Below are 16,780 nucleotides of genomic sequence, written 5' to 3'. Positions count from 1 at the left end.
TTAGATCACACTGGTGACCATTTACCAGTGAAATCATGCCTATTAGGAAATTGATCCCAGAAAATAATATCTCAGCATGCCCTACTTCCCTAACGTCCCCTGATCTTGCTGGAACAAATTGAAAGTGTAGGAACTGACCAAAGGATGTTGCTGATTTGGTGTTTCAGGAAGCCTTTAATGGAATTCAATGTGATCCATTAAAGGATGGTTTCACACTACAGAGCTAATGGCAAATTATCCAGTCAGACCGATACCAGCTTGGCAGGGGGAAGTTTTACTAGTCTGCAGAGTTTAGACTAGACAATTAGCTGCGAATGAAGGTCATTGCTGCTGAACATGAAATTTGTGCAGCTACCTCAGAATTGTTGCATTGCATAAACGGGATAGACAGATAGCTTTCATAGCGGATGTTTATGAAAACTGTGCTTGAAAGCATAAAATGTAGACGTCATGCAGATATATTCAAGCCTCTGTGGAGTTCATAAACCTGGCAAAAATAAATTGGAAGTGGCCCCACCAGGAGTTTGTGCACAGAGTCATGTGTAAAAATGGTACAGAAGGGACAGCGCAGTAGCGTAGCAGTTAACGTGTCACCATTAGAGAGTTCCACTTAGTTCAGTTCCACTGCTGTCTGTAATGAAATTATACATTCTCCCCATGACCGCTTGACCTTGCCCGAGGTGCTCTGGTTTCCTCCCATGTTCCAAAGATGTACGGGTTAGTCAGTTAATTTATCATGTGGTATAACTGGGCAGCTCAGGCTCATTGGACCAGAAGGTCTGTTATTATACTGTATCTCTAAATAATGAAAACAACGTGGGATCTGTGAGCTGCTGGGAGAATGCGTGGAGATAGGATTGATATAGGATTAGGCTATGTGTATGGTCAGGTCGGTCTTCTTCTGAAGGTACTATTTCTATGTTGTACTTTCTCTGTGAGTCTATCTCTTAAATGCAGTGTTATTTCTGTAGTGATTACTGGGATGAATGTCAGACCTTAACGGCAGAGGGAGATAAAAATGGCAATACACTTTGATGCATCATCTCCACACATTTAGCAATGCATCAGTGGCACTTAAAAAAACCGAGCTCATGCTGCAACATTTAGCGAGAGGTTGAAACCCCAGCACTGGGATTGTGGCCATGAGACATGACTGCTGGTGTATCATGGCTTGTGCCTAGTATCTAGAAGCCCAGAGCTTTGATCCAGAGACGTGTTTGGATTCCACCATGGCACCTGTGGGACATAAATACATAAATTCAACTAATTCAGCAAAACTGAAGCTTAAAAAGCTAGAATTAACAACAGTAACAGTAAAGCAGCAAATTGTTGTAAATATCAACAACAGAAAAAAAATTCAATTCCAATGTGATTGATGTAGTTAACTTTTGATTGTCTCTCTGATTTAAGGACAATTAAGGATAGACAATAAACACTGGCATTGTCAGTGATGTCCCCTCTCGTGCATGAAGGTTGATGAGAACTATGAGAGAAGGATAAAGGTTTCATACAGAATGTAAATTCTGCACATTAGCAGTGTGAATATGTACAAGGGTGTTTCCTCCAGTAAAAGTTTCTAAAACAGAGAGAATAGTTTCAGAATAAGGAGTCAAACTAGTTCAGACTGAAGTGAAGTAGAATTTCTCCATGCAATGTAAGTGACTTGGTGTTCTCCATTCAGGGGACAGTGGAGGTAGATTCCTGGAATATATTGATGGACATTCACTGATATCTGAACTTACAGGAGAATTGATGATTATGAAGAGAGCACAAGAAATTGGAACTGAGGCCAAGGTTGAGCATGATCTTACTGAAATGGAGAGCAGGCTTGAACCTTCACCTTCACCTCACCCTTATACTCTAATGTAACAAAAAGAATCTGTGTTGTCCATTTTGATCCATCTGTCTCCACCCTCCCACAGCACAAAGTCGACCCCCGACTGTGATGGTTTACCCCTCTCCTACCTCCGTAACTGAGGGAGAAACAGTGGAGTTACACTGCCAGGTCACAGGACAACCACAGCCCAGGATCACATGGTACAGGACAAGCAGTTCTCTAACCAGCAATCACCAGGTAGGGAATGACCTCTGCTCTGTATTTCTGAACATTGAATCGAGTCATGGCGTGTGTAAGTGATGGAAGATGTGGTTTTTCTCTTGCTCCTTCAGGTTCAGGGTCCTGTGCTGCGCATCCTTCACGTGACTACTGCTGACACTGGGGATTACATCTGCCATGCCGAAAATGCTCTTGGAATGCAGGAGGTCAAATTCTCTGTCTCCATCACTTCGACATGTACGTTACCCATCATTCTCCAAAACCTTCGTTTGCACAAACTGTACCCCTGAACATTATAACCAAGTTGTGACCACATCTGGGGTTAAAACAACTCAGCTTGAAATGTTGGGAAGCAAGGTTCGGAGGTCTTCCCAGAGACAATTCAAAAATTAATGACTATTGTAAGGGAAGGAGCCCATCTCAGGGATTACATAAGGAGTGAAAGCATTTCAAATCTGTAGCCAAGATACTGGATCCACTAGTGTTCTTTTTTGTTTCATTTATAAGTTTTCTGGTAGAGCAGTTTTACTGGGTTAGATCACATACAAGTGAAATCGTTATCAGGAAATTGGCTGCAGCAAATAATACGTTAGCATGCCCTAATCTTGGAGGAGGAAATTGAAAAGTTGAGAACTGTCCAAAGGATGTTGCTGACTTGGGGTTCCAAGAAATCTCTGATGTGATTCTGTTTGGGCTTTTAAAGGATACTTACATATCACAGAGCTAATGGCAAATTATCCAATCAGACCAATACCCAGGAATTGGATCTATTGCTACCTCTTTGTCATTAGTATATCACATATTAAGGTGGCTTTATCCGTACGGGTGAAATTGTGCACAACAGGAGTTTTGCTTATCAAATAATCCGTCTCTGGACACATAAGTTTTCTTAGCGCATTGGGCAGCATATGCGAAGACAGTGGAATAGTCAATATTTCAGGTCATGAGCCTATATCAGAAATAAGAGTGTTGATGATTGCCAGCCAGTGGGTGGGTCCAGTTGAGAAGGGAGATGACGAGTGGTTGGAATCAAGTGGAGGGGGAGGAATGCCAATGTGGGGACATGTGGGTGAAGGATAGAGAAAGAGAGAAGGAGTGAGAGTAAAAAGGAGGCAGATGATGCCAGGCACCTTGTTTTAAATGATGGTATGTTATTGACTGAGTAGGAGGAAAGGTTTCGATGGAGTATGGAGTATTGATCGGCACAACAAAATGCTCTACTGTTCAATAATCTTAGTGTTCTAGGATGATTTGGAAGTCAATTTGTGGCTGAAACTAGGAGGCACAGGTTTAGGGAAAGGGTTAATAGGCTGAGAAGTGATCTGAAACTTTTTCCCCTGAGGGTGGTTGACATTGGGAACACAATGCTGGAGAGGGTGGTGGAGGCAGAGAGACTCACAATTTTGATGAGCATCTCGGCGGGCATCTGAATTGCCAAGACATCGAAGGCTAAGACAGGGTTGTGGTTAATGAGGTTAGAATATCACATCTGTGATACCATGGAATGGGCTGGTACATAATAATTGGCATGGGATTGTACTGTCTGAATCTGTGATACCATGGAATGGGTTGGTACCTAATGATTGGCATGGGATTGTACTGTCTGAATCTGTGATACCATGGAATGGACTGGTACCTAATGATTGGCATGGGATTGTACTGTCTGAATCTGTGATACCATGGAATGGACTGGTACCTAATGATTGGCATGGGATTGTACTGTCTGAATCTGTGATACCATGGAATGGACTGGTACCTAATGATTGGCATGGGATTGTACTGTGTGAATCTGTGATACTATGGGAAGTATCCACACAGGGGATTGCTTATGCTCACCATTCACTCTTCTTCCACATTTGACAGATATTGTGTAGCTGGTCGCTGCCGTGGGGGAGTATGATTAGGTCTGACATTTTCCCCAATAGTCTGTACAATAACAAAACGGGTGATGGATCTTCCTGTAGCTCTTAGCAGGAGCAACATAAAATCATTTATGATGTGGCCTGTGCACAACCCCTAATAAGGTTATATCTAATAAATTGTTGCCAATTTCACAATTTTTTGTGCAGATTCCAATTGAAGTATATATAATTGTGTCTAGTGCTTTAAAAGAGAGTGGAGGGAATAATCTTGGAATGCCTATGTTATCTTCCCTGGTTAATCCTGAATCACAGTTTTCCGAGGTGTCTTGGTGTGTCCTTCCATAATGTCTGTGGATAGACAATTGGAGAAATAATATTGTTGAGTATTCATTAACCTTTGGATCCACAGAAAGTTCTGGGGATCACATTACTGTTTATATGTCTGAGTGAATACAGTACAAAAGGAACACCAACATTCATGACTGCATCAAGTAATACTGATAAAGATACTAACAAAATACCATAGACTGTAAGCATAGATAAAACTATATCAAATAGCTGGCATACTTAAAAAAATATTGTCAGTGCAAAAGCATATAAAAGAAATGTGGTAAAAAAAAAATGTCCCTCATTATGGTATCAAGCATGCAGGAGGTACAGCAGCCTGAAGGCACACACGATTCAGGAACAGCTTCTTCCCCTCTGCCATCCGATTTCTAAATGGACATTGAACCCATGAACACTACCTCACTATTTTAATATATAATATTTCTGTTTTTGCACAATTTTTAATCTATTCGATATACATATACTATAATTGATTTACTTATTTATTATTTTTTCTTCTATATTATGTATTGCATTGAACTGCTGTTGCTAAGTTAACAAATTTCACGTCACATACTGGTGATAATAAACCTGATTCTGATTCTGATGTAACAACAATTAATAATACTTACAGGCAACATGATGGCATGAAATCAGGCAAAATCACCAGAAAGGGATTGGGAATGGTATTTAGCACACAAACACTTAAAGTTGGTTAAGTTGCATCAATAAACACTTGGGAAAATACATTGAATTACCGTCAGAACAAAGAGCAGAACAATAACAATATGTGAAATAATACGAATCAAGGATGTACATTAACGTTCAGACCCCAGTTCCAAACTTTACTCCAAAACATCATTAGCTAAATCCGCATGATCTTTAATAACTTGGGTAACTCATCCCAATGTCTAATAATAATTGCATTATGGTTAATAATTCTGTTCAGCTATGCAGTAAAGTAACAGATAGGTGGAAGAGTGGTAGTTATGTATCTAAATAAGCCCTCAGTTATTGATCTGTAAATCACTGCATCGGATTGTGACATTTTCCTTTGTTACCACACTTACTGCTAGCTGAGACAACATTTGTCCTCCAACAACCAGATTTAAAATGCACTTATCATTCCTCTTTGAGCTGAGAGTTAACTTTGCAGCTTTTTGTCCTGTTTTAAACACTTGTGTGATCGATGCTGCCTTTCTTCTCAGCTGCCAATTTTTACAGAACATTCATAGCAGTCCATAGATCCTGACACTGACTTTTCCATTCCTCTAATTCTGTACTTGACACTTTCCATTCCCCTTCACTTTTCTCATTTTCTCTCATTACACATTCACACTGAGCCTGAAACTGTCATGTATCAAATTCGCCTGACCCTGCTCCCTCAGCGTTTCATTTTCTTTCCCCTCTCTCTTCAGCTCTTTTCTCTTTCTCTGTCTCTCTCTAACTCTTCCCTACATTTACACAATTGCTCTGCCAATATGTTTCCCTCTTTTCACTTCATTTAGATTTTCCCACGTATATTCCACGATAATAGTTTATTTATTTATTTATTTATTTATTGTAATTTATTTTTTATTGAAGTTCATTAAACAAAACGTTCTATAAGATGTATCTTGTAATTTATTTGGTTCCTTTTCACTATCTGCTTTCCACAATGCATCCCCCCAGTGTCCCTGACCCTCCAATCTCAATCATTCCTACCCACTCCTCGTAATCGGGCCATTTTCCAATCCTCCAAACCCCCTGGGACTTCCCTTTTCCCATTTTAATATCCTGACCTCGTGGTGGTTCAAATCAAAACTAGGGTCCTGAACCTCTTTTTCACCCATCCAGGGACACCAAAATATGTTGACTATTCACACCAATGAAACTAGGTTAGGAAGCTCATAAGGCAACTCTGAATCAAAGCGCACACAGTTATTGTCTCTGTACAAACAACATTGTAACCATGTTGACCCGAGGCCAACAACTTAAACCACGAGGTCTACTCTCCCCTTCATATCAATCCTCACTCAGAATATTTTTCCAATTTATAACACCAAACTAGGGATCTCCTGTTTACCAGATGATTGGTCCTTCTTATCCTAGCACCTGGCATGGGGGTTTTTCCTTTCAATGATGAACCTTCAAATTTAACTCTACTTTGTATTTCAAGCCTCTGCTTTTACATTAATTCCTTACTAGTTCAAATGTTACATTTCAATTTATTGGCTTTGGGTCATCTGACTGACTTACAACACCTTATTGGCTCTGGTCCAAGCCAGCATCCATTTATTGCCTTCTTCTGCAAGTCACAACTGGTAATTTATGGCTCTTTATGACCCTTTGTTGTAAATCAACAACCAGCTCAAATCACTCAGAGCAGACACAGACCCCGCCATTCACAAAACTCCATATTATACCTAACCAAAGAACATCTCACAAATAGCTTCTTATTTGGAAATGATTTAGTCCAGCAAATTACCTAGAGCATCATTTAGTCTGCTTTAAAACATTGATCAACCCAGGCAACTTGAGTTCACAAAATTGAGGTTGCAGAGCAGCTTCACAAAATGGCAGCCTCCATTCCTTTGACCTCATAACAAGAACCAAGACAATAGGTTTGTCTGCTTCTACTGTCCTTGACCCATATGAATTTGTCAGTTTCTTCTGCATTATAACTTCTCCATGGCCAACAGTATTGTGGCCTAGATTGGATCAGCCATGATATTATTGATTGGCTGAGCAAGTTTGAGGGGCTGATTTACAGACACCTCCTGTGTAACTAACAAAAGCTATATCATACAATTTTGGATCTGCTTGACTCACTCTCATCTCCACCCCCCACAGCAGAAAGTCGGCCCCCGACTGTGATGGATTACCCTTCTCCTACCTCTGTAACTGAGGGAGAAACAGTGGAGTTACACTGCCAGATCACAGGACAACCACAGCCCAGAATCACATGGTACAGGGCAGGCAGCTCTCTAACCAGCAATCACCAGGTAAGGAACAAACTCTACTCTATATTTCTGAGCACTCAACCCAATCTAACCAAGTATGAGTGACAGAGGCTGCGATTTTCCTCTTATTGCTTCAGGTGCAGGGTCCTGTGCTGCGCATCCTTCACATGACTTCCGCTGATGTTGGGGATTACATCTGCCGCGCTGAAAACATCCTTGGAATGCAGGAGGTCAGATTCTCCGTCTCCATCACTTTGACAAGTACGTTACCTGTCATTCTCCAAAATCTTTGGTTTTTACCATCTGTTCTCCTTGTCCTTATAACCAAGTTCTGACTGCATCTGTGCTCAGCTTTAAATGTTGGGAACCGAGTTTCAGAGGTCTTTGAAGAGAGGATTTAATAGCGTGTTATAGAAGGAAGGAGACAATCCCATAGATCAATTGAAGTGATATTTAAGGAGAGAAGTATTTCAAATCTGTGCCCATTATTTGACCAATGTGCACTACAACCACCAGGCTCCTGAATCCACGTGGATAGCTTCACTCACCACTACTCTGTATGGATCCTACGATGAACTGATTCACTTTCAAAGACTCTTTAAAACTCATATTTTCAATATTATTTTCATTTGCACATTGGCTGTTTGTCAGTATTTGTTTATGTACACTTTTTTATAAAACTATTGTATTTCCTTTTTTTTGTGGATGGCTGCAATATAATAGGAGAGGAGGAGGTTGGTGCTTCCTACCTGGTGACATGAGCATCGATTGCTTCTTCTGATCATTTTTTTTTTCTTTTCCCTTCCCCTTTCACTCTTTTTCTATTATCCACTCTGGCCTCTTACCTCTTCTCACTTGTCTATCACCTCCCCCTGGTGCCCTCCTTTCTTCCCTTTTTCCCATTGTCCACTCTCCTCTCCTCTCCTATCATTTCCTCCTTCTCCAGCCCTTGACTTTTTCCACCCACCTATCACCTTCTAAGTTGTTCCCCCTTCCCCTCCCCCACCTTTTTATTCTGGCATCTTTCCCCCTTCCTTTCCAGTCTTGGCCTGAAATGTCAACTGTTTATTCACTTTCATAGATGCTGCCTACCTGCTGAGTTGATTCTGAGTTTCCAGCAACTGCAGAAGCTCTTGTGTTTATAACGTTGTTAGTAAATTTACTTTGTACTTTGAATGCAGTGAGAGTAGAATTAGTTGGAGAAGAAGACTGCTCTTGAGGCTGCACAGATTCCATGGACTAAACAACTTACTGCATTGTAAAGAAATATGGAATACTTTGGAAAAGTGACTGTTGATAAGTGAGGAAATAAGTTAGAACTTCATGCTTTCTTTTTCCCTGCAGTTTTGCTCTTTGAGGAGGCTGTCTTATCCCTCCCCAACCCTTAGAAACATTCAGAACTGTGGATTTGGAATATTTATTAATAAATATTCCAAAAATAAAAAAGTTAATTGAATATCTTAGAAAAAAGTTGCCTGAAATAATGTAAGTTATCAGAAACATTAATGCCAACATAATAAGTGCTGGGGGATTCTCAGCAAGTTCAGTCTCCCCCGAATGAGAACACTAATAGATTCACAGACTGCACCTACAGCAAGTCTAAGTTCCCTGTTTCGATGCATATCCACTACAATCCCTAATTGAATCTGCAAGAGTAATGTATGACCTTCCAACTCACAGTAGGTTTAGCCCTTGCTTTTTTAGGATTTGAGGTTTTTCATGTGAGCATGTTAACTCTTCCCTCGTATAGAATAACTGGCTTGTTTGCAGGTGCAAAGCTCAAAGCAGTAACTGAAGGTGAAAAGTACACGGATGGATGCTGTTGTATTTAGATAGAAGATGTTCAAGCCAGGAGGGAGAAAAATTGTCCATGATGAAGCCAAGGAGTGTGTCTGCAGTTCAATTAGATCCAGCTTCACTGATGTCTTTTTTTGGTATATTTTTCCATTAAAATCTGCTTCTGCCGTCCACCCTCACCACAGCACATGGAACAGCTCCCAAAGTGAGGGTTTACTCCTCTCCTGACAAAGTAACAGCCGGAGAAATGCTGGAGTTACACTGCCAGGCCACGGGACAACCAGAACCTAGGGTCACATGGTACAGGACAGCTGGTCATCTAACAACCAATCACCAGGTAAATCAAGGTTGTGAGTGACAGCGGACTTCCTCTTCCGATGTTATTTAATCCAAAATCAGAAAATGTGGGCTTTATAGTTTGTTATTTCATGGTAGAATGAAGGAACTTGTTGAAGAAAGATCCAGGTGGGATTGTGTACGATCTTCAAATGATGAGGTGGTTGTTATAATGTATTGAAGTGGTGGAGAAGGGAGGGATGCTGATATGTGTTATAGACTTGCACTTACAGTGAGAGGGGGTAAAGTCAACAGAGATATGCAGGGCAAGTTTTTTTTTTACAGAGTGGTGGGTGCCTTGAATGTGCTGCCAGGGGTGGTGACAAAGGCAAATAAGATGCAGGCATTTAGGAGGCTCTTAGGCACATGAATGCACAGGAAATGGAGGGATATCAGCACTATGTAGGCAGAAGGGATTAGTTAAACTATTTAATTAGTTAGCACAATGTCATGGACCAAAGAGCATGTTGCTGCACTCTGCTCTTCTGTGTTCTATGTGCTTCATGGAACTAATGCAGGAAGAAGGCGTCCATTGTAACTGGAGGCAACAGCTACAATGGCAGCGAGTGTGTGTTGGGGGAGGGGATGGGAAGACCAATCATGAAGATCAAGTGACAGGGTCAAGGCAGAACCACATTATTTCCTGCAAAGGTGCTTGTAGCGACCTGTGGTGGAGCATTTGTGCGGGCAATAATAGTAACCTTCAACTTCAATTTGAGTGCTGAATACAGAGGAAGAGGACTAGGTCTTTTAAACCACAGTGCAACAGCGTGCTGCTACAAGTCACCATTTGGGACCAATGTAAACGACAAAACAAATCAGCCTTTGTATTGAGGTGCCCAGCACATGCAGGGGCACTGGACCCAGTGTGAGTGATTTTCCTCTTGCTGCTTCAGGTGCAGGGTCCTGTGCTACGCATCCTTCGCGTGAGTCCCGCTGACACCGGGGATTACATCTGCCGCGCCGAAAACACCCTTGGAATGCAAGAGGTCAAATTCTCTCTCTTGGTCAGCTCCACATCATCCTGTACGTAATCTGTCACTCTAGTCATGTGTGCTTGGCAATGTCCTCTGATCTCACCACTTTTTGTGCTCCTACTTTCAACATATCTTTGTGTGGTGTGTAGGACAAATTTGATGATCAAGTAATAAACCCAGGGAGACTGTAAGCTCACCTGGCCTGCAACTGGTAACTCCATGGTTGCATTCAGTTTAAGGTAACAAAGGAAATGAATGGCTGTTTCAGCTTCTGGCGCTTGTGTTCATTTTCCTGCCTTTACCAACATATTGGGCAGTGCTGTTAAGGTTACATTAATTAGAACCATGGAACCATAGAAACTACAGCACAGAAACAGGCCTTTTGGCCCTTCTTGGCTTTGCCGAACCATTTTCTGCCTAGTCCCACTGACCTGCACACGAACCATATCCCTCCATACACCTCCCATCCATGTATCCGTCCAATTTATTCTTAAATGTTAAAAAAGAACCCGCATTTACCACCTCGTCTGGCAGCTCATTCCATACTCCCACCACTCTCTGTGTGAAGAAGCCCCCCTCTAATGTTCCCTTTAAACTTTTCCCCCCTCAGCTTTAACCCATGTCCTCCGGTTTTTTCCTCCCCTTGCCTCAGTGGAAAAAGCCTGCTTGCATTCACTCTATCTATACCCATCATAATTTTATATACCTCTATCAAATCTCCCCTCATTCTTCTACACTCCAGGGAATAAAGTCCTAACCTATTCAACCTTTCTCTGTAACTGAGTTTCTCAAGTCCCGGCAACATCCTTGTAAACCTTCTCTGCACTCTTTCAACCTTATTTATATCCTTCCTGTAATTTGGTGACCAAAACTGAACACAATACTCCAGATTCGGCCTCACTAATGCCTTATACATTTTCCTAACTAACCTCCCATGCGGGACCTTGTCAAAGGCCTTACTGAAGTCCATGTAGACAATATCCACTGCCTTCCCTTCATCCACTTTCCTGGTAACCTCCTCAAAAAACTCCAATAGATTGGTCAAACATGACCTACCACGCACAAAGCCATGTTGACTCTCCCTAATAAGGGATAAATTCTCCACACTCTGCTGCCATATTGGATGTAACAACCACCATAAATGGTAAATATGTATAATGCCATCAAATTTTTAAGTCTCAGTGTTTGCTTATAGACACTGGATCACAATTGCATTCCTGGAATTTAAGCAGGATTAAATGAAAATGCTTTTGCTCAAAGGAGAGCAGCATTTTTAGATCTGACATGTCAGCTGGGTAGTAGACACCAACGGATGCAAAATGTTTACTTAAAACCAATTTTGGGGAGTTATAATTAAACATTTGTGATTTAAAAGGGAATTTAAAAAGCAAAGATTTTTTTAAAAAACTTTTGTTTAGTATCATCTAAGAACTTTCCACTTAGCAAGAAAACGGTTAGTTTCAGTTTACCATGGTTACAAGAAGGAGAGCAACTTCTTGGCGCTGTGTTTCTGCCAGTCATTCAGTGCACCAGAGAGTTGACCTGAAAATGGAAGGTTCCTCTTTGACCCATGGTCCTGATATGCAAACCTTTTGCTGAATTTACATTCTACCTAGTTCAGTGTTTGCAGATGTCAACAGAGCATTGAAGTATGAGATGGTCTAGAGGTGATATATTTAACAAATACAATTTGAAACATGGATGCTACGAGCCAGCCCTCACTTTGGCACCAAACGCTGTTGGTTATGTTGACCTCATTCAATTCAGTTCAGCCAATGGGAGTGTCTGATTTTTCCAGATTTTGATAACTCTTCTGAATCTCTTCTCTGCAGACTATGAAGGTGCACCGATAGTGAGGGAGCGGCCCACACCCACCTCAGTAAGAGAAGGAGGCATGCTGGAGCTACATTGCCAGATCACAGGGCAGCCAGAGCCCATGATTACTTGGTACAAGTTGGCAGGTTCTCTCACCGATAGACACCTGGTATGTAATTGTGACAACCTGCCTTATACCTTTGGGTTATTATCAGAGACATAAACCAGAACATCCAACCCACAATTTCCCGGCTACTTACCAGCCAAAAGCAGCTACTGAACTGTTTGCAGTGTTCGGAGTCCCTCCCTCTGATCAATCCCACGTTGTGCCCCTGGTGACCAACCGTGCATTCACACACCCCAACATCTGGCCTCAACTTCAAATGGTAGGAATGAGCTCTGAGTTCCCTTTATTCTGAAAGAATGTGCGAATAACAGCATTTCATTGTCAAGGAAGATGAGATTTTATTTTAATTGGTTGGAGTTCTGCAAATTGAAAATTAAAACAAGTGAAATAAGGCAATATAGCAACAAATAAAGAGTTAATAGTGAAATGTAAATCAATACAATTATATTTTATAAATAACAAAAACTTTTGAAACCTGTTGTTCTTTTGTTAAGTTCTGCGGATTCATTTTGTTGTTTAATATTCCATGGATTTTTGTACCGCCTGTGACTGTGACAGAATTAAGTGGGAAAGCTATGTTAGTGTGATTCCGCTCATCAGCACTTTAAGGCAAATTAAACAGTGAGCAATACTTGTACTGTTGCTGCCTCCAACCAGCACGGGAACTTGCCTTGTTTCACTCCGAAATTCCCAAGTGCCAAATGTTATAAAATTGAGGTACAATGCAGTGTAGAGATGAACATACCCCTCTGAACTGATGGTGAATAGCACTGAACAATTATTTCTTTCTTTAATATTGAAACATAGAAAACCTACAGTCCAATACAGGCCCTTTGGCCCACAAAGCTGTGCTGAACATGTCCTTACCTTAGAAATTGCTAGGGTTACCCATAGCCCTCTATTTTTCTAAGCTCCATGTACCTACCCAGGAGTCTCTAAAAAGACCCTATCGTATCCAATTCCACCACCATCACTGGCAGCCCATTCCACGTACTCACCAGTCTCTGCGTAAAAGAAACTTAACCCGACATCTTCTCTGTACCTACTTCCAGGCACCTTAAAACTGTGCCCTCTTGTGCTAGCCATTTCAGCCCTGGGAGAAAGCCTTTGATTATCCACATGATCAATGCCTCTCATCATCTTATACACCTCTGTCAGGTCACCTCTCATCCTCCGCCATTGCAAGGAGAAAAGGCCGAGTTCACTCAACCTATTCTCATAAGGCATGCTCCCCAATCCATGCAACATCCTTGTAAATCTCCTCTGCACCCTTTCTGTGGTTTCCATGTCCTTCCTGTAGTGAGGTGACCAGAACTGAGCACCATACTCCAAGTGGGGTCTGACCAGGGTCCTATTTAGCTGCAACATTACCTCTCGGCTCTTAAACTCAATCCCACTATTGATGAAGGCCAATGCATTGTATGCCTTCTTAACCACAGAGTTAACGTGTGCAGTAGCTTTGCGTGTCCTATGGTTACACCACTGGTCACTGACCTCCATGCAGAATATGACCTGTCTACAACCACTGTTTGCCTTCAGTTGGTCAGGGCATCACTGGCCCATGTTTATAGTCAAGGGCTAATTATCCTTGTGAAGATGGTGGTGAGTCATCTTCTTGAACTGCTGTATATCTTTCTGCTGAAGCTTCTCCCACAGTACTATTTGGGCGGAGTTTCCAGGATTTGGACCCAGTGGCGAAGATCCAGTGCTGTAATTCTAAAAGAGGTTGTGGGTATATTTGAGGGAAACCTATAGATGGTGGTGTTCCAATGCACCTGCTTTACTTTGGCTCTAAGGGTCATGGGTTATGAGTAGCATAACTGCAGCACATTCTGAGATATTGTCTGACAGCAAAGCAGAGAATGAGCACTTAGGGTGGTGGATTAGGCACCAATGAAGTGGACGGCCTATTCCGAATGGCGTTGATCTTCTTGAGGGCTGTGGAGCTGGACTTGTCCATGCAAGTGGTGAGTGTTCGTCAAGCTGCTGATTGACCATGAGATATAGGCGCAGAATTAGTCTATTTGGCCCATTGAGTCTGCTCCACAATTTGAGCTACTTAGATAGTGCAGAAGCTTTGGGGATATCGCTCACTACGCAGGATACCCAGCCTCTTACCTGTTGTTGTAGACGCTGTCTATATGTGGCTGATCATTGGTGATCTCTAGATGTAGGTGGCAAGGGACTCAGCAATGGTAATGGCATCAAATGTCTCAAGGACAGTTGATTAGATTCTCTCTTACCAGAGATGACCATTGCCTGGAATAAATGTTATTTACTAATTCTCAGCCCTTACCTAAATGTTATCCTGGTCTTGCTGCATACAGATGTTGGTTACATATCCAATAACCACCTGAAAGTACCTTCACCAGAGGCTCAGCAGTTCTTACAGTTCCAGGGGCAGTTAAGGGCAGACAACAACTAATACCTTCCCAACAATACCCAGGACCCAGAAAGAGTGAACACATTCAAAAGAAAAACTTTTATTTAGGACGGATGGATCTTGAATCTGGCTCATGTCACTGTGTGGATGGGCTAGATATGATAATCACAATGCAAGTATCAAATTTATCTGCGTAACAACCCATTGCTCAGAAACTTGTCTCCATTCGGTGGGACTGTGTTTGTTGATAAAGGCAGCTCGGTGTGGCAAACCCTTGTGCTTTTCTTCCTGGTGAACAGGTGGAGGGTTCAGTACTGCGGATTCTGCAGGTGACTCCTGAGGATGTTGGGGATTACATCTGCCGCGCCGAAAACATCTTTGGAACGGAGCAACTGACGTTTCTGGTCTCACTCATCTCCACAACATCCAGTACGTAACCTAATCAATTCTCTTTCACTTTTGTTTGATTTGTCACTTCTTGATTTCACCATTTGTTTTATTGTTTGGCCCTGTTTTGGGCTAGATGGGAAGCAGGGTTTACGGTTGTTAAGCAGTGTTTCATCACAGACAGTGAGTTGTTGTTGCGAATAGACTTTTCACAAACACCCCCCAAAGGACATCAAAGCCAATAAGTAGTGTTGGATTGTAATTACTTTGAAGAGCACAGAATGGGTTATAAACTGTTCTAATCAAAGTCCAGTAACTTCATAATATGGAGAGGTTTATAACAGCTGACACAGGTGCAAACTACAATTACTTTTATCATGGGATGCATAGCATTAAATGATTAATATTTGATGATCTGTAAAGGTTAGAGGTGTAATTAGGGACTGGAAGGGGTTTAATTAAAGATTCAAAATGAATTGAAAACCAGTTACTCACAGATCTGTAGAATCATAGGGGTGTAATACGGAGGCCATTCATTCCAAGAAGTTTGTGTTGGCCAGGACTGCATATGCTTTACCACCTATTACTATAGGCCCTTTCACTTACAAAGGTTTATGCCCATATGTATCTGGATTCTTTATTTTTCTTGCACGCCTTTTGAAACTGGTCCATTTAATCTGCATTACCCATGTCTATTCTTATACTCATTGTTCATTTCACTGCTCACTCCGCCAATTTTCCTGCAGTCTAATGCCATCCTCCTTGCTATTTGCTACACTTTCCCATCTGCCATGTCATTTGCAAATTTTGAAATTTTACCCTGTACACCCAAGCCTTAAGTAATTAACAGATATAAAAAGATAAGTGACGCCAGTGATGGCTAGAGAACGCACCACCATCTACCTGGTGGTGTCCAGTTGAAGGGCTACAACCCAAAACTTCAATTGTCTATTTCCATAGGACCATAAGATGTAGGAACAGAAATAGGCCACCAGGTCATCATTGGCTGATCCCCTTCCCTCTCAGCCCTAATCTCCTGCCTTCTCCCCGTATCCCTTCAAGCCCTGACCAATCAAGAATCTAGCAACCTCTCCCTTAAATATACATGAAGACTTGGCCTCCATGACTGCCTGTGACAACAAGTTACACAGATTCACCGCTCTGTAGCTGAAAACATTCCTCCTCATCTCTGTTCTAAACGGACTCTCCTCTATTTGGAGGCTGTGTCCTCTGGTTTTAGACTCTCTCACCATAGGAAGCATCCTCTCCACGTCCACTCTGTCAAGGCCTTTCACTATTCAATAGGTTTCAATGAGGTCACCCGTCATTCTTCTGAATTCTAGTGAATACAGGCCAAGAACTAAGAACTGTCAAATGCTCTTTATATAATAAGCCATTCAATTTTGAAATAATTTTTGTGAACCTCCTTTGAACCCTTTCCAGTTTCAGCACGTCCTTTCTGAGATAAGGAGTCCAAACCTGCTCACAATACTCCAATTGAGGCCTCACTAATGCTTTATAATGTTTCAACAGTACCTTCTTGCTTTTATTTTCTAGTTCTCTTGAAATGAATGCTAACATCCCATTTGCCTCCCTCACCACAGACTCAAATTGCAAATTAACCTTTAGGGAATCCTGCACAAGGACTCCCAAGTTCCTTCGCGTTTCAGTTTTTTATATATTCTCTCCATTCAGAAAACAGTCGACCATTTTATTTATTCTACCAAAGTGCATGACCATACACTTCCCCACACTGTATTCCATATGTTAT

At 41.7% G+C, this 16,780-nt stretch overlaps 1 protein-coding gene across 4 annotated transcripts in view; it reads left to right on the top strand.

The window, feature by feature from the left end:
• Window positions 1-16,780, top strand: part of hspg2 (heparan sulfate proteoglycan 2) — a 546,546-nt gene that overhangs the window by 412,423 nt on the left and 117,343 nt on the right. For all 4 annotated transcript variants that reach the window (XM_063033469.1, XM_063033470.1, XM_063033468.1 and 1 more), the window contains 8 exons: window positions 1,923-2,074; window positions 2,170-2,293; window positions 7,078-7,229; window positions 7,325-7,448; window positions 9,170-9,321; window positions 10,217-10,346; window positions 12,130-12,281; window positions 14,922-15,051. In XM_063033469.1, the coding sequence (XP_062889539.1) occupies window positions 1,923-2,074; window positions 2,170-2,293; window positions 7,078-7,229; window positions 7,325-7,448; window positions 9,170-9,321; window positions 10,217-10,346; window positions 12,130-12,281; window positions 14,922-15,051 (1,116 nt within the window). The remainder of the gene's footprint in view (window positions 1-1,922; window positions 2,075-2,169; window positions 2,294-7,077; window positions 7,230-7,324; window positions 7,449-9,169; window positions 9,322-10,216; window positions 10,347-12,129; window positions 12,282-14,921; window positions 15,052-16,780) is intronic.

Source organism: Mobula hypostoma, chromosome 25, assembly GCF_963921235.1.
Source record: "Mobula hypostoma chromosome 25, sMobHyp1.1, whole genome shotgun sequence".
Classification (NCBI taxonomy): Eukaryota; Metazoa; Chordata; class Chondrichthyes; order Myliobatiformes; family Myliobatidae; genus Mobula; species Mobula hypostoma.
Note: the sequence above shows the minus strand (reverse complement) of the source record. Positions and strands in the feature narration are given on the sequence as shown.